General features: G+C 37.5%; 2 protein-coding genes across 2 annotated transcripts in view; both read right to left on the reverse strand.

Moving 5' to 3' along the window:
• Window positions 1–22,504, reverse strand: part of Ythdc1 (YTH domain containing 1) — a 163,391-nt gene extending 140,887 nt beyond the window's left edge. Inside the window, exons 1-3 of the mRNA XM_090385016.1 lie at window positions 22,444–22,504; window positions 22,194–22,241; window positions 21,750–21,844 (exon numbers count right to left, since the gene is read on the reverse strand). Of these exons, the coding sequence (XP_090241142.1) occupies window positions 21,750–21,797 (48 nt within the window). The 5' untranslated portion in view covers window positions 21,798–21,844; window positions 22,194–22,241; window positions 22,444–22,504. The remainder of the gene's footprint in view (window positions 1–21,749; window positions 21,845–22,193; window positions 22,242–22,443) is intronic.
• Window positions 22,072–25,632, reverse strand: part of LOC150091658 (uncharacterized) — an 89,212-nt gene continuing 85,651 nt past the window's right edge. Inside the window, exons 8-9 of the mRNA XM_090369153.1 lie at window positions 22,440–22,527; window positions 22,072–22,129 (exon numbers count right to left, since the gene is read on the reverse strand). Coding sequence (XP_090225279.1) covers window positions 22,072–22,129; window positions 22,440–22,527 — 146 coding nt within the window. The remainder of the gene's footprint in view (window positions 22,130–22,439; window positions 22,528–25,632) is intronic.

Raw genomic sequence — 25,632 nt, forward strand, 5'->3', positions numbered from 1 at the left:
TCATGCAAAAACATCGTTGTCCACCCCAGCAAAGGACAACTGCGATGGCAATCTCACTTAATTTTGCCCAACTTCCAGATCTTGTATTGGAAAAGCGCCTTGTTCTCACTGCCAAAATGACAACCAGAATGGTCTCTGAGCCAAGCATCTGGGAACTGTGTGGCTGGAGAATCCCTCTACCCGGACTGAGGTCAGCTCCCACGCTCACAGCCCACTATAACAGACTAGCGCTTAGTGACCACTTTCTCCCCACAATCCAATCAATTGACAGTGACCACTGTAGGTTTGCGAAGGATCGGAGGTACTGAAGACAGATCCTTAAGAGCCTGACCTTAGCCAGGCAAACTGCACATTGATAAGGGCAGCATACCAATATATTGTAAATAATGTTCAAAGCATGAAGTCTTTATGAATGTGTTGTGAATAAAGTCAAGAATATCTTTATGACTATAAATATAATATAAATGTATTTATGAATATCTTTATTAATATATTGTAAATAGCCTCAAAAGCATAAAGTATTCTGTAAATAATCTGACACAACAATAATTCTATTGTTGGCTTGGGGGATGAGCTCAAACTTCGATGTGGGCCCCGTCCCCCAACCAATGTAAAACCCCTGCCGTGAAGAGTGTATTGTATATACCACGTTTGTATACAATAAAGATTATATATATATAATCTTTATATGTGTGTGTTAATAGCGTAATACTTTCACTATAATCAAACAAATTTGGAACATATTACTGTATTAGGTATATGATCATGGGAACACTCTGCTCTCTCAAAAGATTGATGCTAAGAACTCAGCCCTAAGGACTGCTCTTATAACTTTAAGAAACAAATGCCACTGTCTTCAATAGTCCTGCCTAAATTTCTAATTCTTTTTAAGTTGTATAGCATCACCCAAACAGGTAAATCCACAATGCATTAAAAATCTGAGACTGGCTGGCTTTTGACCAGCTCAAAGGTGGACTCTATTAGCAAACCAAACAATGTGAATAACGTATGTTTAAGTGAACAGCCAATTATAAAAATAAATTCCATTTAAACACACAGCTGTTATGTATCTAGTTCCATCTAGAACCGGGCTGTGCTAAACCTGTGAAACTTTATAATAAAAGATTTTGGGGAAAATTAGGTATACTATGCTAGATACAGTCATGTAGTAATACATTTCAAATTTGTTTAATTTTGACTTTAGCATTAAATACACACCACAATCCTATTACTGTACTTTCTCTAAATTTATTATTTCAGCTTGTGGTAACTTTAAGTTGACAAACAGGAGGCCTACCATCTCACCAACAGTTTAACATTTTCTCATCTAAAAGTTCCTTCTAATCATATAGGAAGACTATTTCAGTAAAATGCATTTAAGGAAATAACTTAAAGCTACCACAAGCTGAAATGATAAATTTAGAGAATGAATAAAATAGGGTCTGCACGAAGAAGTACTAATTCACAAAGGAGATTAAAGGGTGACACGAGTAATTACAAACCTAAAATGCATTTAAGGAAATAACTTAAAGCTATCACAAGCTGAAATGATAAATTTAGAGAATGAATAAAATAGGGTCTGCACGAAGAAGTACTAATTCACGAAGGAGATCAAAGGGTGACACGAGTAATTACAAACCTGTTTAATTTCTGTTCCGGGGAAAATAATGGAGTCACTGGTTAAAGAAGCATTGCAGTATCATCTAGACAAGACTGCAGTAATTCGGATGAAGCATGGGTTTGTTAGGGGGAAGTCTTGTGTGACCAATCTGATTGGATACTATGATGTGTTTACAAAGGAAATGGATGGATGCAAAAAATAATTTTGATATCATATACTTAGATTTCAGGAAAGCTTTTGATACTGTTGCACACGGAAAACTAATGTAAAAATTGGAGCAGTATGGCAAGTTGCTACAATGGATAAAAGTGTGGTTGAGTGGGAGAAGACAGAGTGGTAATCAACGGACGCTGCTCTTCACAGACTAATGTTATTAGTGGAGTCCAACAGGATTCGATGTTGGGCCCATTGTTGTTTTGTATATTTATCAATGATATTGATGAAGGTATACCAGGCTTAATGTCCAAGTTTGCAGATGATACAAAGGTTCCCAGAGTTGTTAATGACAGTATGCTACTGCAACAGGATCTAGAAAAGTTGGACAGATGGGCTGAAGAGTGGCAACTGAAGTTTAACATTGACAAATGCAAAGTACTGCATATGGGTAGAAGTAACCCCAGAGAAACGTACCAACTGTGTGGTACTACACTCAGAGTGGTAGAGAATGAAAAAAAAAAAAAAAATCCTGTGGGTAATTGAGCAGTCAGATATGGAGTATTCTGAGCAGTGCAGACAGGCTGCCAGAGCAGGTCATGGGGTTTTGTCAATGATATACAGGAATTTTGCTAATAGGAAAAAGGATGTGATTATCCTTTTTTATAAGGCAGGGGTTGGCAACCTTTTTTTAGTGAAGAGCCATTTTTCATCAAATTAAAGAAGGGAAAAAAAAAAAAAATTCGAAGAGCAGGACCTCAGCTCAAGCTGGGATTGGTGGTTAAGAAATGGAATATATTGGGAAGGTGTTTTATTAAAAAAATATTTTTTGAAATATTTATTAATACTGAAAAAACATAACAAACATCCAATTAGATACAAATTAATGTGACTTTTGCTGCTGAACTTGAATGAGTTTGAAGTTCTTCAATGAACTTGAACTAAAGATGAAATTGGTGAGTATGCTATAATTTTCATCTTTAAACATGCTGAGAGACTCACATTGTTCAGACAGTTTCTCGGTTTATTTTTAATATAGTTCAGAATGCGGAGTTTCTAGAACAAGTGCAGAGAAGGGCAGCAAGATTGGTGAGGGGAATGAAGGGGTCCTCTTACCAATAAAGGCTTAAGTTCTGTAAATTGCAGCCACTGGAGACTAGACACTTACAAGGTGATCTGATTTAGGTGTATAAGGTCTTGAATGCGTCGAGCAGGTTCAATGCTGATGGGATTCTTCCTCTTGCTCAGATTAAGAACCTGAGGGGACATAAATTCAAACTGAGGAAAGACAGTTGTAGAATAGATGACTGGAAATCTGCCTTTAGCTGGTGAGTAATTAATTGATGGCACAAACTTCCATTTGTCACTGTGAAAGTTGATAGCTTAAATAAATTCAAGGAAGAACTGGACAAACTTTTAGAGCAAATAGATGTGTGAAATGGGATTTTTTTTTTTTTTTTTTGACTGATGCTGTACAAGCTTGCTTTCTTGCATCACATGCCTCTACTAATGTTAATACTAAAGTAGACAAGGGGAATTATTTTTTAATTTTTTTTTTATGAGAACCCCAAACACGAGAGGTATTAGAACCTATAGTACTTAGTACCGTGCTTGGGTTTGAGGTTAAGAAGACGAAAGAAGATATTTGTTGACATTGGACTTGAACTTCTGTAGATTGTAATTTTCAGGAAATACGTATGAAGGAAGGTTGTTCCAGAAAACGGCAGTTGAATGAATAAATGAGGAAGATGAAAAGTTGGTTCTGTGGGTTTGAAGTTGGACAGTAAATGGATGTTGGCTGGTGGCGGCACGTGTTCGGACTGTTTTGAAAGAGAGAGCAGGAATTATAGAAGCCAATTCAGAAGAACAGTGCCCATGGAAGTATCTGTAGAAGAGGCATGCAGCAGAAACAGTGCGTCTATGAGAAAGCGAGTGGAGAGACTCTGTCAGAGATGAATCATTAATTAACCTAACTGCCCTCTTCTGAATGGAATCAAGAAGCCGGAGAGAGGTTTTGGGGGCACCACCCCAGATATGGGAACAATATTCCATGGCAGGGCGAATTTGCGATTTATACAGAGTGAGAAGCTGTTTGGAAGAAAAGTAAAAGAGAAGATAAAACCAAGTTTTTTAGATGCAGAGGAAGCAATATTTGTAATGTGCTTGTGCCAAGAGAGATTAGAAGTCAGGGTAATCCCCAAAAGAGATATATCATTTTGCCTAGAAATCGGAGTGTCACTAAAGATAAGCATAGGAGTAGAAGAATCCTTTTTGCGAGATATAAGACAAGACTGAGTTTTAGAAGGGTTGAAATCAACTAAGTTGTCTTTGCCCCACTGGAGAATTACCTGAAGATCGGCATTTAAGGAATTGGTAGCAGATTTTCGAGAAGTTGAAGCTGATTGAGCAGGACAAGGTTTCTCAAAATGGAAAGTTGAATGCAATGTGCTATCATCGGCAAAACTATGGATAGGATTTCCAGTCAATGGAAGAAGGTCATTGATATACAAGAGGAAAAGAGTGGGGGAAAGAACTGAACCTTGGGGGACACCGGCATTAGTGGAGAAGTTAGAAGACAGAGAGCCATCTACCATCATCCTCAGTGAGCGATCAGAGAGAAAACTGGATAACCAATTACTAAAAACAGTTGGCAAACCATAAGATGGAAGCTTGTTTAGAAGACCTTTATGCCAAACACGATCAAAAGCCTTTGAGATGTCAAGAGCAACTACTTGTGTTTCACCGAACCTTTCCATTGAATTAGTCCATAAATGGGTAACATAAGCCAGAATATCTCCAGTGGATCGACACTGACGGAATCCATACTGGTGATCATTGATCAGACGGAAGGTTTCTAGGTAGTTTAAGAGTTGGCGGTTAATTGATTTCTCCATTACTTTAGAAAGAGTAGAAGTAATAGCAATGGGACTATAATTGGATGGGAGGGATTTGTCACCCTTTTTAGGAACTCGCTGGATATGAGCAAATTTCCAAGCAGAAGGAAAAACACCTTTAGAATAAGAAAGTGAAAAAAGGTGGCAAAGAATAGGAGTAAGTTCGGGAGCACAGGTTTTGAGAACAAGTGGAGAAATACCATCAGGACCTGGAGCTTTCTTAGCATCAAGATTCATCAAAATCCTTCTGATATCCTTTTGACGGAAGACCACAGGAGGCATTGAATGGAGCGTGTTGGGAATGGTGGGAGGTGTTTTACCAAGATCATTAATACATGAGCTGGAAGAAAAATGGGATGCTAGCAGGTCAGCTTTATCCTTGGCTGAAGTGGCAACAGAACCATCTGGTTTGGACAGAGGTGGGAGCAAAGATGGGCAAAAGTTGCGGCCAATAGCTTTGGCAAGAGACCAGAATGCTCGGCTACCATTAGGGCAAGAAGCAAGTTTTCTACTCTTAGCCTGTTCAAACTCTAGTTTGGACTGGATAATAACTGCTTTGCAACTGTTGCGAGCTTTGGTGTAGGCAGAAAATGAAACTGAAGAATTAGAAACAAGCCAATTACGATATGCAACATTCTTCTCTTGGACAGCCTTAGCACATTTATTGGAAAACCAAGGTTTAGATAAAGGACGAGATTTTAAAGTAGAGTGTGGGATAAAGGATTCCATTCCTGCAAGAATAATTTCACTGACACGATCTGAGCAAACGTTGACATCAGAAGTTTTGAAACAGTAATCCGACCAAGGAAAAGAAGAAAAGAAGTCTCGCAGGTCATCCCATTTTGTATTCTTGTAATGCCAAACAACACGTGGTTGGGAATAGCCATGAGATAAAGGTTCCATTGGAGAAGAGACAATCACCAAGTTGTGATCTGAAGTGCCTAAAGGACCTCTCACTTCGACCGTGTACCTAGAAGGGTTGTTTGTGAGAAAAAGATCAAGCGTATTGGCTGTATGATTAGGATTGTCTGGTATTCTTGTAGGTAAATGAACAATCTGTGCTCATTAGTAATTGCAAAAGCCTCAGCATCTCGACCTGCTGGGTCGGTGTGACTAGAAAACGGAAGCCAGCTGGAGTTGTGAACATTAAAATCACCAAGGAAAATTACTTCACTGTTAGGAAAGTTGGACTGGAGAAAGTCAAGTTGCAAAGAGAGGAAGTCAAAGAGCTCCAAGTGATTAGTGGAGTTGGGAGAACGGTAGAGACAACAGATGAATTTGACACAATGAGGTAGAGAGATTTTAAGCCAGAGAAGATCAAAGAGAGGAGATTCCAAATTGCCAAGTCTCTGACAGGGAATATCAGAACGGACATATGCACAAGTACCACCTCTGAGGCGAAAGGAATCATACAGCGAATAATTTGGGCATCTGAGATGAGCAGTAGTTGAATCAACCGATATCTGAGATTCTGTCAGAAAAAGTACATGGGGTTTGGCAGACTGCAAGTGGAAATGGACATCGTTGAGATTAGAATTGAGACCACGTATATTTGTGAAATGAATTAGGAAGTCCTTGGGAGGTTTAGATCTTTTCGCAGATAAGCTTGCTCTATTAGTTTTACAATTCATGGTGTATTCAATAGTAAGAAAAAGTAGGTGGGACATGCTGTATGAAGTAATGAAATTTTTGGATATGGCGTACATGTGGTAAGAATATACCCAGATCCTTGACATAACGTGGCTTCGACAATGCTCCCCGCATACACACTACTCGGACTCCCTCCAGTCACTATCTGGCAGAGTAGAGGCAGCAAGATTATACACTAGCTGATCCGGAAGCTTCCTAGAGAGTTACCAATAGGTTCAGTCCGGTGTACTAACTAGCAGCCGGCCTGCGAACACCGTTTTAGAGCTGTACCCTCGAAATGTAAGGAATATTGGATCTCGCCACGACATTCATCATAACCTCAAAAGTCATCAATCATACTGCATGATGGAAGAGATAGGGAAAGGTTGACCGGAACTTAGCTCTAGAGACTAAACATGGGTTCCACCATTTCAAGCCTCCAATAAGCAAAGTGGTGGTATTTCACCGGTTGATGAGAGTCATCTACCACCTAGTACTGCCTAGTAACATAGAGGGGCGGCATTCCTCCATGTGGTGTGGGCGCCACACCTCGACCCCTGCTTACGTTGGTTCACACCTGGGTGGTCACCCACCATGTACTTGCGCATGGAGGTTATACCCAGGATTACTAACAGTCCCACCATCATGAAGGTGCAAGCAGAGGATTTGGCTGTCACAGACCGTCCGGACTTCGCCGAAATTGGGTCCACTTGACTTGAGTGTCACCCGAATATCAGTTCCATCAGCGTTTTACACTGGAGAACTATCTGGAGATCAGCATTTAAGGAATTGGAAGTGGATATTCAGGAAGTAGAAGCTGTTTGAGCAGGGCAAGGTTTCTCTAACTGGAAGGGGGAATGCAATGTGCAATGCAATCAGCAAAAAACTATAGATAGGATTTCCAGTCAGTGGAAGGAAGTACAAGAGGCAAAGAGTGAGAGAAAAAACTGAACCTTGAGGAAGACCAGCATTAGTGCAGAAGTTAGAAGACAGAGAGCCATCTACTATCACCTGCAGTGAGCAGTCAGAGAGAAAACTAACTGGATACTCAAAGGCCGCCGTAGCCGGATGGTCAGGGGCGAGGGTGCACGAGTACAAGTGCCATGAGTGATGATGTGGGTTCAAGCCTGTGACTGCTGAATACAGTGCTGTTTCTTGTATTCTCTCTATCTTGTGAACTGCTCTGACTGCATGGTCGTCCCTGAGGATAAACAGAAAATTTATTTATTTAATTACAAAAAGCAGTTGGCGAACCATACGATGGAAGCCTAATTAGAATACCTTTAAGCCAAACACGATCAAAAGCCTTTTTAATGTCAAGAGCAACTGTTTGACATTAAAAATGTCAAGCAGTTGCTCAATCACCAAACTTTTCCATTGAATTTGTCCATAGAAGGGTAATATAAGCCAGAATATCACTAGTGGATCAACACTGACGGAATCCATACTGGTGATCGCTGATCAGATAGAAAGTTTCTAGACAGTTTTAACAGGTGGTTAATTGATTTCTCCATTACTTTAGAAAGAGAAGTAATTGCAATGGGATGGTAATTGGATTGGAGCAAATTTGATATGAGCAAATTTCCAAACAAAAGGAAAAAACACCTTTGGAATAAGAAAGTGAAAAAAGGTGACACAGAACAGGAGTAAGTTCAGGAGCACAGGTTTGGAAAACAAGTGGAGAAATACCATCAGGAACTGCAGCTTTCTTTGCATCAAGATTGTTCAAAATCATTCTGGCATCCTTTTGACAGAAAACACATTGAATGGGCATACTGGGAATGGTGGAAGGTGGTTTACCAAGATCATTAATACATGAGTTGGAAGAAAAATAGGATGCTAGCAGGTCAGCTTTATCCTTGACTGAAGCGGCAATAGAACCATCCGGTTTTGAGAGAGGTGGGAACAGAGATGGGCAAAAGTTGTAGCGAACAGCTTTTGCAAGAAACCAAAATGTTCGGCTACCATTTGGACAAGAAGCAAGTACAGAGTGTACCCCGTCCCAAAAAACCAATTTGCCACAAACGTCAGCCAGTTCAGACCCATATCAGTTGCCTCTTGTCTGTTAAAAACGCTTGAAAAGGATTTGCTACCCACAATCACTCAACAAATCCTCCAGACGAAACCACCTGAAATTCACTATGCCATCGCAGGAAAATCATCAATCACTAACTTGGCAGCCACCACAGAACGCATCCTCTCAGCATTCGAACAAAGAGCTGAGCTAGCAACCACTTATCTCGACATAAGCGCAGCCTTTGATGCTATGTCGATCCCGGCCTTGCTCCTCCTACTTAAGGAGAAATTTCACATTCGAGGTGATATGCTGTGTTTTTTGGAATCTCTTCTCTGTCACAGGGTACTTATTCTCCATCGGCAACAACACACCCTATCCTGCGACATTACTGCTGGAGTACCGCAAGGGGGTGTCCTATCCGGTGTCCTGTTCACAGATATCATCGTGCCCACTATTGCCTCAACGAATGGTCTCCTATGTTATGCCGATGACCTCAAACTGCTGACTCAAATTAACCCTGGCGACAACCCCGTTCAGCTCAGCAACAGGATCAATTCCCAACTTAAGGATCTAGAATTGTACCTGGCAAACTTCAATTTAAAAATCAACCCACTGAAGTCTGCTCAGGTTATATTCTCCCTTAAATCCATGCCGACAGTACTCAACGTTTCACTCGCAGGGGTACGAATACCAAACGTACAATCACACACAGACCTTGGCGTTCTGTTTGACCAAAAGATGTCCTTTGTCAACCAGATTGACAAAATCAGTACCAGATTTTCTCGTCTACGGTGGATCTCAAAGCAGCAGCTGCTACATGTCCGACATCCTGTCACTGTTAAAAGGTTCATCACCTCCACCGTCTACTCCACCATTCTGTATGGTGCAGAAATATGGGCCTCTGCTGCACCTACAAACCTCAAGCGGGTGTACACCGCTGAATACTGGCTACTGAAATGGGCCAATAACAAGCTTCGGCTACCTCCTGCTACCACAACCACCATAATGGCACAAGCACTCGACATCCCGAGGTTGAAGTTCCTGATCGTGGAAAAGAGGCTGGTCTTCACAGCCAAACTCATCACAGGCCAGATATCATCTCCAAATATTTGGAACGCTTGCTCTTGGAGGATTCCACAGCCAAGCCTAAGGTCGGTACCAGCACTTGTGGCTCACCACAACAGGCTTGTACTCACTGACAGATTTCTTCCCAAGCAGATGCTCCCCGTACTCAACCGTGTGTGTGGACGCCGACATCGACAGCATAATAAGGAACAAGAAGGACAGACAACTTTATCAAAGACCTTGAACCTTGATATTTATTTATTTGTATTTCTTATGTATTTATTTCTGTATTTGTGTCTAGCTCTGTGTTTTTATGCTGTATTTGTATTTCTGTTGCATTCGTGATCGGTATTTTGTAGTCTTTTTGTATGTTCACTGTATTTTGTAGCCTTTTGTATTTGTATGCCGTACTTATCTTATCTAGATGTGAACCCCTGGCGCTCGTCGCCGTGATGGGATATTGTGCTGTAACTCTACTTCACAATAAAGATTTATTTATTTATTTTCTACTCTTCGCCTGTTCAAAATCTAGTTTGGAATTGATTAATAACTGCTTTACATTTGTTGCGAGTTTTAGTGTAGGCAGAAAATGAAACTGAAGATTTGGAAACAAGCCAATTACAATAAGCAACATTCTTCTCTTGAACAGCCTTAGCACATTTATTGAAAAACCAAGGTTTAGATAAAGGACAAGATTTTAAAGTGGAGTGTGGAATAAAGGATTCGATCCCTACAAGAATAATTTCATTACACAATCTCAGCAAACGCTGACATCAGAAGTTTTTAAACAGTAATCCGACCAAGGAAAGAAATCTTGCAGAATCATCCCAACATGAGGTTGGGAATGGCCATGAGAGAAAGCCTCCATTGGAGAAGAGACCATCACCAAGTTGTGATCTCAGGTGCTTAGAGGACCACTCACCTCGACAGTGCAATTAGAAGGGTTGTTTGTGAGAAAAAGATCAAGCATGTTGGCTGTGAGGTTAAGATTGTCCGGTATTCTGGTAGTTAAATGAACAATTTGTACAAGGTTTAATTGCAAAAGCCTCAGCATCTAGACCAGCAGGGTTCTTGTGACTAGAAAACGGAAGCCAGCTGGAGTTGTGAACATTAAAATCATCAAGAAAAATCACCTCACTGTTAGGAAAGTTGGTGTGCAGAAAGTCAAGTTTCAAAAAGAGGAAGTCAAAGAGTTCTAAGTGATTAGTGGAGGTGGGAGAACGATAGAGGCAACAGATGAATTTGACAGAATGTGGTAGAGAGATTTTTAGCCAGAGAAGATGAAAAAGAGGAGATTCCAAATTACTAAGTCTCTGACAGAGAATATCAGAACGGACATATGCACAAGTACCAACGTTTGAAGCAAAAGGAATCATACAGCGAATAATTCTGACAACTGAGATGAGCAGTGGTTGAATCAACTGATAACTGAGATTCTGCCAGACAAAGTACATGGGGTCTGGCAGACTGTAAATTGAAATGGACATCATTGAGATTAGAACTGAGACCGCATATATTTGTGAAATGAATGAGGAAGTGTTTTGGAGGCTTAGATCTTTTCATAGATAGTTTGACAATTCATGGTGTATTCAGTAGTAAGAAAAAGTGGGGTGGGGGGGTGATATGCTGTGTGAAGTAATGAAATTTTTGGATATGGCATACACATAGCAAGGATATAACCCAGCTCTGACATAATGTGACCTCAACAATGCCCCTGCATACACACTACTCTGACTCCCTCCAATCACTATCTGGTAGAGTAGAGGCAGCAACATTATACACTAGCTGATCCAGAAGCCTCCTAGAGATTTACTAATAGGTTCAGTCCAGTGTATGAACTAGCGGCTGGCCTGCAAACACAGTTTTAAAGCTGTGCCCTTGAAATGTAAGAAAGATTGGACTTTGCCATGATGCCCATCATAACCTCAAAAGACATCAATCATACTGCATGATGGGGAGGGTTTACCAGAGCTTTGCTCTGGAGACTAAACATGGGCTCAACCACTTCAACCCCGCTTACGTTGGTTCGCACCTGGGTGGTCACCCACAGTGTGCTAGGTTGCCATATTTCAGGACTTGCACATGGGGGGTTTTACCCAGAGTTACTAACAGTCCCACCATCGTGAAGGTACAAGTAGAGGATTTGGCTGTCACAGACCAACCGGACTTCACCAAAATTAGGTCCACTTGGCTTGAGTGTCACCTGAATATCAGTTCCATCAGCATTTTAGACTACCAGCTTGGCATATCTGAGAGAATGTCTGCGACCACCCTCAACGACCTCAAGGCAATTTATTCCACTAAATTGTATTCTATTTCAGTTCCTGTGCTTTTTGAATTAGTGCATGATTGTTGCAGTGTTCTCTACTTGGTATGCTAGTCCATCCATTATTTTTCTCAAGTAACTTACATCTTTCATCTTTTCTAAATTTATATTTCAGTTTTCACTTCTGGAATTTATTCTAGCTTATTTCTCTGTACTTATCGGTTTACACATGACAGACTTTGAAGGATTTTTTTATTATTCTATTCACAAATGTCTCTATAAACCTCTGTACACGTGTTTTGAGTTGGGTTTTGCTGTTTTAATGTAATTTTACTAGATTAAATATAAACTCCTCTGGTCTATTCCAGTTTTGCATTTTTAGAAATAGTGCAATTTCTTCCTCAATATCTTAGACCTCCCGGGTTCCCCAATTCAAAGTGTACTTTCCATCCATTCATTTTTTATCATATTTCGAAATTTTGCATTCTGGTTCTTCTTCCTTCTTTATAAATTTTAAGATAATTTTGGTTAATTTAGATTTTAATATTTAGTATATATGTAGTACTATATACTATATTTAGTATATAGTATATAAACTATGGAACAAGAACTTATCCAATTGTGTTAATACCCATATCCATTGATGATCTTCTTTCACCATTGCATAAAATTAATGATTTTCAATAAAATAACAACCACATTCAGTTTGATATGTGACTTCAAATAATGTTCATCAGTTGATCACCAAGACAGGTCATTCAAAACACCTCCTTCATTTTCCCTGATGAGCATTTCTGTTGCATGCTTGTCCCCTTAAGTGCAACAATTTTGATTACACCAAGTCTAATATGCATGCTATGGATGACAATCTGTATATGCTGAAGGAAAATAACAAAAATTAAATACTGTAAATATAATAAATCAAAACAAACTAGAAAATAAACAAAGCAGAAAAAAAAAGATTAACTGACATTAGGGACTTGGGCTCAATACAAAATTTTTTGCATCAAGTGCAAAGGTTTATCCAATTATGTTATTTGCCAGCCCCACATGACCAGTTGCCAACACATCAAACATATGACTTGCAATAAACAATCATCCATAACAAGTGATTGGTGGCATTAGAGAAAGTGGATCACCTAACTAGTGAGATAAATCATTTATTATTTCTGCTAAATTTTTTTATTTCTTTTTTGTTTTGTGATTGTCTCTTGAAATATTACATACTTTGATAGCAACTAATCCACTTATGTTAATACCCATTTCCATTCATGATCTTCTTTCACCATTGCATAAAATTAATGAATAAAATTAATGATTTTCAATAAAATAGCAACCGTATTCAGCTTGATACAGTTGACACCACAGGACTTCAAATAATGTTCATCAGTTGATTCACAAGAATGGTAATTCAATATACCTCCTTCATTTTCACTGATGAGCACTTCTGTTGCATGCTTGTCCCCTTAAGTGCAACATAATTTTGATTACACCAAGTCTAATATGCATGCTATGAATGACAATCTGTATATGCTGAAGGAAAATAACAAAAATTAAATACTGTAAATATAATAAATTGAAACAAACTAGAAAACAAACAAAGCAGGAAAAAAAATTTAACTTGGGCTCATTACAAAATTTCTTGCACCAAGTGCAAGAGCTTATCGAATTATGTTACTGGCCTTTCCAACATGACCACTTGCCAACATATCAAACATGACTTGCAATAAACAATCATCCATAACAAGTGATTGGCGGCATTAGAGAAAGTTGATCACCTAATCAGTGAGACAAATCATTCATTATCCCTGCTAATTTTTTTATATCTTTTTTGTTTTGTGATTGTCTCTTGAAGTATAACATACTTTATACTTTGATTTCAACTTATCCAATTATGTTAATACCCATTTCCATTCACAATCTTCTTTCACCACTGCATAAAATTAATGATTTTTAATAAAACGGCAACCGTATTCAGCTTGATACAGTTGACACCACAGGACTTCAAATAATGTTCATCAGTTGATTCACAAGAATGGTAATTCAATATACCTCCTTCATTTTCACTGATGAGCACTTCTGTTGCATGCTTGTCCCCTTAAGCAACATAATTTTGATTACACCAAGTCTAATATGCATGCTATGAATGACAATCTGTATATGCTGAAGGAAAATAACAAAAATTAAATACTGTAAATATAATAAATTGAAACAAACTAGAAAATAAACAAAGCAGGAAAAAAAATTTAACTTGGGCTCATTACAAAATTTCTTGCACCAAGTGCAAAGCTTATCGAATTATGTTACTGGCCTTTCCAACATGACCACTTGCCAACATATCAAACATGACTTGCAATAAACAATCATCCATAACAAGTGATTGGCGGCATTAGAGAAAGTTGATCACCTAATCAGTGAGACAAATCATTCATTATCCCTGCTAATTTTTTTATATCTTTTTTGTTTTGTGATTGTCTCTTGAAGTATAACATACTTTATACTTTGATTTCAACTTAACCAATTAGGTTAATACTCATTTCCATTCATGATCTTCTTTCACCACTGCATAAAATTAATGATTTTTAATAAAACGGCAACCATATTCAGCTTGATATGTGACTTCAAATAATGTTCATCAGTTGACCTACAAGAAAGGTAATTCAATATACCTCCTTCATTTTCACTGATGAGCATTTCTGTTGCATGCTTGTCCCCTTAAGTGCAACAAAATTTTGATTACACCAAGTCTAATATGCATGCTATGAATGACAATCTGTATATGCTGAAGGAAAATAACAAAAATTAAATACTGTAAATATAATAAATTGAAACAAACTAGAAAATAAACAAAGCAGGAAAAAAAATTTAACTTGGGCTCATTACAAAATTTCTTGCACCAAGTGCAAAAGCTTATCGAATTATGTTACTGGCCTTTCCAACATGACCACTTGCCAACATATCAAACATGACTTGCAATAAACAATCATCCATAACAAGTGATTGGCGGCATTAGAGAAAGTTGATCACCTAATCAGTGAGACAAATCATTCATTATCCCTGCTAATTTTTTTATATCTTTTTTGTTTTGTGATTGTCTCTTGAAGTACAGTATAACATACTTTATACTTTGATTTCAACTTAACCAATTATGTTAATACCCATTTCCATTCACGACCTTCTTTCACCACTGCATAAAATTAATGATTTTTAATAAAACGGCAACCATATTCAGCTTGATATGTGACTTCAAATAATGTTCATCAGTTGACATACAAGAAAGGTAAATTCAATATACCTCCTTCATTTTCACTGATGAGCATTTCTGTTGCATGCTTGTCCCCTTAAGTGCAACATAATTTTGATTACACCAAGTCTAATATGCATGCTATGAATGACAATCTGTATATGCTGAAGGAAAATAACAAAAATTAAATACTGTAAATATAATAAATTGAAACAAACTAGAAAATAAACAAAGCAGGAAAAAAAATTTAACTTGGGCTCATTACGAAATTTCTTGCACCAAGTGCAAAAGCTTATCGAATTATGTTACTGGCCTTTCCAACATGACCACTTGCCAACATATCAAACATGACTTGCAATAAACAATCATCCATAACAAGTGATTGGCGGCATTAGAGAAAGTTGATCACCTTATCAGTGAGAAAAATCATTCATTATCCCTGCTAATTTTTTTATATCTTTTTTGTTTTGTGATTGTCTCTTGAAGTATAACTTTATACTTTGATTTCAACTTATCCAATTATGTTAATACTCATTTCCATTCATGACCTTTCGCCACTGCATAAAATTAATGATTTTTAAAAAAAACGGCAACCATATTCAGCTTGATATGGCTTCAAATAATGTTCATCAGTTGACCTACAAGAAAGGTAATTCAATATACCTCCTTCATTTTCACTGATGAGCATTTCTGTTGCCTGCTTGTCCCCTTAAGTGCAACATAATTTTGATTACACCAAGTCTGCTAAAGGAAATGCATGCTAAAGGAAAATAACAAAAATTAAAGTAAAGATAATAAATAAATAAATTAAAATGCAAACTATAAAATAAAGAGAGCAGGGGAAAAAAAATTTCAACTGGCATTAGGGACTTGGGTTCATTACAAAATTTTTTGCACCAGGTACAAAAGCTTATCCAATTATGTTACTGGCCAATCCCACATGCCAACACATCAAACATATTGAAACTGCTAGTTAGGGGGGATGTGGGTAATACTGACACGCGTTTATCTGATAATATTGGTCAATGTAACTCTTGCACATACCTTAAGAGTTCTTATCTGTTACCCCAACTGGACGTATTATCTAGATGTTCTGGGGGAAAAGACGTTTCACGTGAGCAGGTAGCTAATATCAGGGAAGAGAGCCTAAATAACTTCAAGGGTTGTGTTAGGGTTGTTAAATATACAAGAACAGTAAATCTTAATTGTTTATACAGTAATGTTAGAAGTGTCGTCAATAAAATGAGCGAATTCGAACTGCTGGTTAAAACAAGTAACGCGGACATAATAGGGCTTACGGAGACGTGGTGCCACCCGGAAATTGGGGATGATGAGTTTCAGTACGGCTTGTATAATGTATTTAGGAAGGATAGAGTAGATAGAAGGGGTGGTGGGGTAATGCTTCTTATCAGAAGCAGCCTGAGTGCGACGATAGCTTTCCCAGATTCAGACATTTCACATGCTAGTATAGAGTCTGTATGGTGTGAGATAGTTGGAAACAAAGGTACAATGCGAGTAGGCGTAATCTACAGACCAGGTGATTGTGAAGACTATGACAAAAGCCTCTACATGCAAATGGAATGGGCAAGTAAGCGTCAATGCCTTATTATGGGTGATTTCAATTTGCCTCTAATTGATTGGAGTAAATGGGAAGGAAACTCGACATGGGGAACAAAATTTTTAAATCAACTAGATGACTGTTATTTGTATCAACATGTCAGGGAAAGTACTAGAGAAAAGAATATCCTAGACCTCATCATCACACATGAATCAGATGACATAACAGGGCTGACAGTAGAGGAACCAGTAGCAGGAAGTGATCACGGAGTTCTACGGTGGATGATGACGAGAGAGGTAGCAGAAGTAAAAGGCAAAGGAATGGGGTTTAATTTCAGAAAAGGAAATTACGATGCCTTAAGGTACTACATGGCCTCTATTAACTGGGTAGATATCGCGCAGAGAATGAATACAATTGAACTGTGGTACGCTTTTAAAACATTAATCACAGATGCCTTGAATGCGTATATACCATTAAAAAAATACTCCACGAGAAGGGTTCCAAGTTGGATGAATAGTGAAGTTGCCACATTACTTGAGCAGAAAAAGGTGGCATGGAAACGTTACAGAGCAATAAAAAGTACTGAAGCATATAACAGCTACAAGGTGGTGTGTAATAGAGCCACAGAAAAGGTTCGACAGGCAAAGGCAGTTTATGAGAAATCACTAGCAAACAGAGCAAAGAGGGGGGATAAGGAATTCTTCACATATATAAATGCCAAGAAGAGCAGGACAAACCAGATCGGACCTTTACGTAAGGGAAAGGGGATAGTAATAAATACACCAGCTGCCGTTGCAGATGAACTCAACAGTTATTTTGCATCGATATTTACAAATGAAAAGCCTTTTGTGGCAATGGGAAATTGTGGGAGCAAAGTTAAAAAATATGTAATTAATGATATTGAAATTTCGCAAGATTATTTAATGAAAAAACTTTCAAGCCTACAGACTAGTAAGGCTCCTGGAGTTGATGGAATATACCCTATAATCTTGAGAGAGGCGGCAAGCGAGTGCATTGAACCACTGAGGCTGGTTATGCGAGCATCACTAGACTCTGGGGAGATTCCCTTGGATTGGAAAAGTGCAAATGTATCTCCCATACATAAGGGTGGCTCTAAAAGTGAAGTGGGAAATTATCGACCTGTCAGTCTGACTTCAGTAGTAGGGAAAATCATGGAGGCATTGATCAAGGGTGGAATTCAGGATCATTTGGATAGAATTGAAATTCTCAAGGATACTCAGCATGGTTTTGTAAAGGGAAAATCATGTTTAACAAATCTGGTTCGCTATTTCGAAAGGGTCACTCACGAGCTGGATTTAGGGAATAATTTCGACATTGTTTATTTAGATTTCAGCAAAGCTTTTGACTCAGTCCCACATGAGCGGTTGCTTTATAAGCTGGAACAGGTCGGAATCACTGGGAAAATCCTTAGATGGATAGAAGGATGGCTTCAGGGCAGGAGGCAGAGGGTTGTGATAAATGGCTATTCCTCAGATTGAGTTGATGTAAGAAGTGGGGTTCCCCAAGGATCAGTATTAGGACCACTGTTGTTTTTAATTTTCATAAACGACATTGATGAAGGGATAGAGGGCGTGATGTCTAAATTTGCAGATGATGTTAAAATTGGTAGAGTAGTTAATGATCACTGTCAAGCTGAGCTTCTTCAGAGAGACCTAGATAGACTTCAAGAATGGTCAGAAAAATGGCAGCTGTGTTTTAATCCAACAAAGTGTAAGGTATTACACCTGGGAAACAGTAATCCCAAAATAACTTATTCACTTGGTGGAGTTCAACTAAACCCAGTACTGGAGGAAAGGGACTTGGGTGTTACGATACGGTCAGACATGAAATTCTCTGAGCATTGTAAACAGGTTGCAAGGAAGGCCCATGGTGTCCTATCGATGATCTATCGAACTTTTGCAAGTAGAGATAGGGACGTGATAATCCCATTATATAAGGCCTATGTTAGACCACACTTGGAATACTGTGTTCAAGTATGGAGACCGCACCTAAAGAAAGACATCGAGCTTCTTGAAAGGGTGCAAAGAAGGGTAACTCGCCTGGTGAGATCGGCAAAAGGGCGTCCTTATGAAGAAAGACTTCGAATATGTGGGTTGCAGAGTTTGGAAACTAGACACCTTAGAGGAGATTTGATTGAGGTGTTTAAGGCTCTGAGAGGCATCAGTAAACTGAATGAGGACAAAATTTTCAAGATTATAAATGATGCTAGAACTAGGGGACATAAATTCAAGTTACGCGGGGAAATGTTTAGATTGGACTGCAGGAAGTTTTATTTTAGCCAGCGAGTTATAAATTACTGGAATAAGTTGCCTTCATGGGTGGTAGAGGCCGACAGTTTGGGGAAATTCAAAGGTCATCTGGATAGTACTTTCGGGTAAGGGAAGCGCATAGGATGATAGGATTAATTTCCTTTTTATTTAATTTTTAATTTCATTTTATTATTTTTATTTCTTTATTAATTATTATTATTTATTTATTTAATTTTTGTTTTTATCATTGTTTTGTTCGGATTTTTTTTTTTTTTTTTTGGCTGGTGCAGCATAAGCCATAGGCTTTCTTGCACCATACGGCCGTTACTAATACTAATACTAATATGACTTGCAATAAACAATCATCCATAACAAGTGATGGGTGGCATTAGAGAAAATTGATCACATAATTAATGCGATAAATCATTTATTATACCTACTACATTTGTTTTTTGTTGTGTGCCCATCTCTTGAAGTATGTTGATTGCACTGTCTAATATTCATGATACAATGAGAATGTCTATTCTAAAGAAATAAATATTTACATTTATGTTTACATTTTTAAATATCATTCAAAAATGAAACTAAAATTTTAGGGATGAGTCAATTTTCAATTTGATAATAGTGACTCTGTCACATTACGACTGAATTCCTCAAGCTACCTAACTTGTGACACGTGATATAATGGTCAGAGAGAGAGCTTTGAGTCCTGTCTCAGGAAACAAACAGCAAGTGAAATGTTTTTTTTTTGACAAGTTTCAGCTATGAATACAGTCATAATTCGAGATTTAGTTGGGCACAAATATTTTTCATAAATTTTTAAAAAAATTTTTATGCACCCAACTAAATACTCAAATTATGATTGTACACTGAAAGGACAGAATTCATGGGACACCTGGTTCCTGGGCAACGCGATGCTATCGCCCCTCTCACTAGTGGATGAACCCACCGTTTGGTAGGTATATAGATACACTGCATTCACATAGATAGTAATTCGATGTCTGTATGGATAAATGTCATGAGTTAACTGAGTTTGAAAGAGAGATGATAGTAGGTGCCCGATGTATGGGTCACTCTATTGCAGAGGTGGTACAGGAATTACACTATCTCAATTCAACGATATCACGAGTATCAGGAATATGCTATTTCCAGAATAACATCTCATCGGGGACAGCACTATGGACAGAGAAAGGTGGTGGATGAAAGTGGCCGTTGATGTCTGTCTCGCATTATTTCGACCAACTGGAGTGACAGTGGCAGAAATCACCGCAGACTTCAATGAGGGAGGCTAGAAATGTCTCCACTAAGACCGCAATAGGTTATGGGAGCCACCGACCCACCAGAGTCCCATTGCTAACACCACGACACAGGACTCTACGCCTCAACTGGGTGAAAGAACATCAGCACTGGACCCTGGATGACTGGAGATGGGTCTCCTGGTCCGATGAGTCCCATTTCCAGTTATTTCGAGCGGATGGGAGGGTGTGTATCTGGTGGAAACTGCATGAAGCTATGTACCCGTCATGTCAACAAGGATCTGTTCAGGCAGGTGGATGGTCAGTAATGGTCTGGGGTGCGTTCAACTGGCACACGTTGGGACCTCTGGTACGCCTAGAAGCATCTCTGAATGGTCCGGGTTACATGTCCATCCTTGCAGACCATCTGCATCCCTTCATGGTCATCATACACCTACAGGGCAGTGGACTCTTCCAGCAGAACAGTGCGCCTCCCCACAGAGCCATAGTGATTAGAATATGTTTTAAGAGCATTCCGCAGATTTTACCACCATGGAATGGCCTCCCAGTTCATGAACCCTGTGGAGCATCTTTGGGATGCTGTGGAAAGGTCCATTTGAGCTTTGAATCCTCCACCAAGGAATGCAATGGAATTATGGACAGCGGTGCAGCAAGCATGGATGGAAATACCTGTGGAACACTTTCGTGAACTAGTGGAGTCAATGGGCAGACACCATGTGTCTGCCCTTATACGGGTGAAAGGTGGTCCTACCCGTTACTAGGTAGGTATCCCATTATTTCTGTCCACTCAGTGTATTCATATAAACTTTTACATTGGAAAATTTTACAAATAAAGCATAATATTTTTGAAATAATGTTTATTATATAGTAAAATCCCATTACAACGAACTTCTCATCATTACCATCATCACAAGAATCATTTTGTTGTAATGAATATTGCTGAAACGCAATTTTCATTACAACATTTTGTAATGAAATTCATTATGTAATGAAATAATACAACAATAGTAATTTCTACAGGCATCACAAAAAGTAAAAACATTTTGTTTAATAACATTTGTTTGAAAGCATTTTAATTATGAAGAACACCACACATTCAGAAATATGGTACAATAGATGCAAATTAGTTGTTTCACAGGATTTGTCAATTCTCTTTTTAATGTTGAACTTGTTTTCCCCAGATTGTGGCTGCACTTTCAGGTCATAAGTTTTCCAACTAACTCTTGTGTAATTTTTTTTTTTTTTTTTTTATGAAGAATTTGTTGCTTTCATAGGTTTCCTTCAAAAGAAACCTATAAAGAAACCTATGAGGGCATGTCCAATGCAACAAATTTCAAATTATTATTTTAACAGCAGAGTTGGTCGTTCATATCCATAAAATGCAATTTTTCTATAGAAGTGTGCGCTCTAGAGTCAATTTTCATGTTGCATATGCTGAAAAATCTGGAATAATTCACTGGGGGGAACCCTGCTCCCTCTTCCTGAGACTGGCTAACTGCAATCTCAAACAGTACTATAGAAATCCTTCTAGTTGTTAATGAGAATCTAACCTAGACAACCCAAGCTAATTCAAACAAGCTGCATACAACATCATGCCACAGAGGAGTGTATATAGTATATGCATAAAGGTAAAAATTTTTAGAAAAATGAAATTGCTATTTATAAATTTCTATAAATCATCTAAGTATTTATCATACATATTGAAAAAACATAGTAATAATTCATTCAAGTTCGGTTACTTTAATGGTTGCAAACACAAGTTGACAAACATCTTACCTTAGCCTTTGACAGTGCTACATTCTCGTGGTTGTTACTTTTGATCATAAAGAAACGGGCATCACGGAAAAAATACTTCAGGAGGTAACTGTAATCTATAAATATGCAATTAACAATCACGAGGGATATCAAAGTGAAGTAATAGAAATCATTAATGACACTACTTTAAAAAAAAATTACTACTGCAAAAAATGGACAGGATTTTTTCATATTGATATGTTTTCATATATGCATAACAAACAGAGCATCAGACAATATCTAACTTCAGAATGTTTTAGTATTTAAAAAAAAAAAAAAACTTTAAGCCTAGCTACCTGCCCATCTATGTTGTGAGCTGGTCCAAAGCTATTTCCTGTTTAACAGGCAAGAGCCAGTTACACCTAAAAAACAAAAAAACCCCAATAATCTCAGAATTTTTAACACAAAATATTAAAACTTAGTTACCTCTCTTATTGACTGATGATGAAATTTTGGGCTTCTTTGAGTTTCCTCCTAATAAAGAGTGCATAAAAAATTCAGTTCAATTCAAAAATATATATCATGCTGAAAACATCATTAAAAGGGAATGAAAGTTTTACAAACAATAATTTAAACTAATTATTTGAACTTAAAATAAAGATGGACTATTATTACAGTTAAGTCATTTATTATCATAATATAAAATTAAAATAATTATAAAAACAGTTATACACACTTTCTTTACTGCTCCCCTTCCTTTCATAGACAATTGGAGAGTGTGTCCTTTTACGGGCCCTTCTTTTTCTATCTCTATCATCTCCTACAAATATGAAATATAAAATATGTAACTGTGATTTCTCATATTTACATTCATATATACAAACCTTGTATCTGAAAAAAAAAAAACATGCAAACAATATTCCACAGAAAACATATACATCTATGGATTTTTTTTTTTTTTTTTTTGTAAGCCACAGCACAAAAGGTATTGAATCCATTAGCACTCAAGTATAATGCATGGGTTGAAGAAAAATATTTGTTATAATTTAAAAATAAAGGCAAGTTGTTCTAAAGAAGGAAGGAAGGTTTCTCAGAAGCAGAAGAAATAAAGGAGGTAGTAGCGACATTAGCTTTGCAACTTTGAAGATTAAGTGAAGTTGGATGTTGACTAGCTGTTGCACATTACTAGACCGGTATGAAAGTAAAAAGGGAATTAAAAATGCTAATCCAAAAGAACAGCATATGTGAAACTATCTACAGAAAACATAAAACAGAAGAAATTGCTTTTATGTTACAGAGTGAAGTGAGTGCTTGTTAAGTAAGGATAATTAATCTGCCTGTAATCTGAGAAATTAAGCAATGCTCTGAGCACACTAAACCCCCGTTGTGAAAACAATATTTCATATCAGGTCAGATTTGCAGCCAGGAGCCATTCATCAAAATGCATAGTTATTTATTTTTTTTTTTTCAAATGTGCAAAGAAAGGAAGATTTATAATATATGTACTCTTGGGTAAAAATCTTAGTGTTGTTAAAGATGAGTGCAGAAGAATTTTTTTTTTTTTTTGCAAGAAACAAGACAGCACTGGGTTTTTAGGAAGATCAACCAATTTTTTCCCTCCTCAATGAATTACCTAGAGCTGAGCATTTTAGGAATTAGCAGTGAATAGCTGAAGTTTTTACTGTTAATGCAGAGTAGATTATATCTGAGTTGGAATAATTTTTCCAAATTCAGGTACACCATGAACTTAAAAAAATAATGGGAATAATAATATATGAGTAACATAGGAATAATTTTTCTTTTCCAGTAACTTCTTGACTGCTCTGTGTGATATGATTTTGGTTAGCACATGGAACTCTGCTGCATGTGTCAACTTTGAAATATTCCTTATAATATGTAAACAATGTAAATAAATGCTTTATAATACATATTATTATTATTATGAAATAATAATAATATATACATATAGTCGATTCCGGTTATTTGGGACACATCAGGACTAGTGCATTTTGGCCCGATTAAGCGGCTGCCCCAAGTATGTGCGAAGTTTCATGTAAATAGTTAAAAATATAGCTTTACGACTGATTTTACGATAAAATCATGTTACGATAGACTCGCCACAGTAAAGTACCATTTACTATACGATACATAGTAAGTGCTGGTCATTGTGATCACGTTTGTGAATTAAAGTTTAATTCTATTAAACAGCAATTCTAATTAGCAAAAATAGCAGGAATATTATCCACAGGCTATAAAAGTAAAGATATACTGTATTAAGTACAAATTTACACTTTATTACGTTACCAATTAAAAAATTAAATGATACGTGAAAATCGGAAGAATATTTTCCACAGGTTAGCAAAATAAAAATAAATTTACACTTACGTGCATTGCTTAATTAATTAATTAATACATACTGTAATATGTACATACTAACTAGTTGACATTTCTGCTCACTGACATTTATGGGTGGAGGTTAAAATTTAAAACAGTAAAAAAGATAAGCAATCAATAACAAAGAACACGGCACACACAAATTGCAAGAAACACGATACGCGCAAGTGAGAACGGAGTAACAAGTTACGAAGCTTAAAAAATAGGAATGAAAAGCAGATTCTGAAAATTAATTTTTTTATATGATTGAAGCACTAACAGGAAAGCCCAATAAACAGGGGACTGCTAATTGTTTTTATTGTTTTATGGTTGTGACCTCCAGAAATCCGACCGAACCACGTGGTATGGTCGCAGATAATTGTAGGGCAATCTCAAGTCGTGCGGTCTCCTGCCCCGATTAAACGGCATGTTGTCCCAATTAAGTGAAGTAAACCCTGGCTATTTTCTCAATTGCATAATTGCATTCTGTTCTTTAAGATTTGTCCCAAATAAGCAGCTGCGCTGATTTACTGGATGCTCAAATAACTGGAATTCACTGTGTGTGTGTGTGTGTGTGTGTGTGTGTGTGTGTGTGTGTGTGTGTGTGTGTGTGTGTGTGTGTGTGTGTGTGTGTGTGTGTGTGTGTGTGTGTTATTATACATAATATATATATTATTATATAAGTAAGTAAATAAAAGTAGTAGAGATAAGAAGTGAAGTTGTGAAAGAAAGAAGAGAAAAAAGAAGGGTTCAAAAAAAATTAATACATTATATAAAAAAATAAGTCAACATTATTATACCAGATATATATCTATCTGTCATATATTACACAATCCCAGTGTTATTTTCAAGTGTCAACCACCAGAATTGTTTAGCAAGACAACAATATAGTGTCCTCTTTTTCTAACATAAACTACATGCCATGGCAAAATAGAATTAAATCAAAATATGAATGCACATGGAAGACTACTGTACAAATTGGAGCAGTATGGCATTAACGGCAAGTTGCTACAATGGATGAATGGATGGTTGAACGGGAGAAGACAGAGTGGCAATCAATGAATACTTCTCTATGTGGAGTGATGTTATTAGTGGTGTCCCTCAGGGCATGGTGTTGGGACCATTGTTGTTTTGTATATTTATCAATGATATTGTTGAAGGTAACTCAAGCATAATGTCAAAGTTTGCAGATGATACAAAGATTGGCAGGGTTGTTAATAACAGTACTGACAGTATGCTGCTGCAACAGGATCTATAAAAGTTGGGCAGATGGGCTGAGAAGTGGCAAATGAAGTTTAACATTGACAAATGCAATGTACTGCATATGGATTGCAGTAACCCCAGAGAAATGTACCAACCGGGCGGTGTTACACTCAGGATAGTGGAGAATGAAAGAGACCTGGGGTAATTGTGCAGTCAGATATGAAGTTTTCTGAGTAGTGTAGACAGGCTGCCAGAGTAGGTCAAGGGATCTTGTCAATAATATACAGGAATTTTGCTAACAAGGATAAGGCAATGGTCAGGCCACACCTTGAGTACTGCACACAGGTCT

The sequence above is a fragment of the Mastigoproctus giganteus genome, chromosome 1 (genome assembly GCF_048544385.1).
Source record: "Mastigoproctus giganteus isolate SK-2022 chromosome 1, ASM4854438v1, whole genome shotgun sequence".
Taxonomy (NCBI): Eukaryota; Metazoa; Arthropoda; class Arachnida; order Uropygi; family Thelyphonidae; genus Mastigoproctus; species Mastigoproctus giganteus.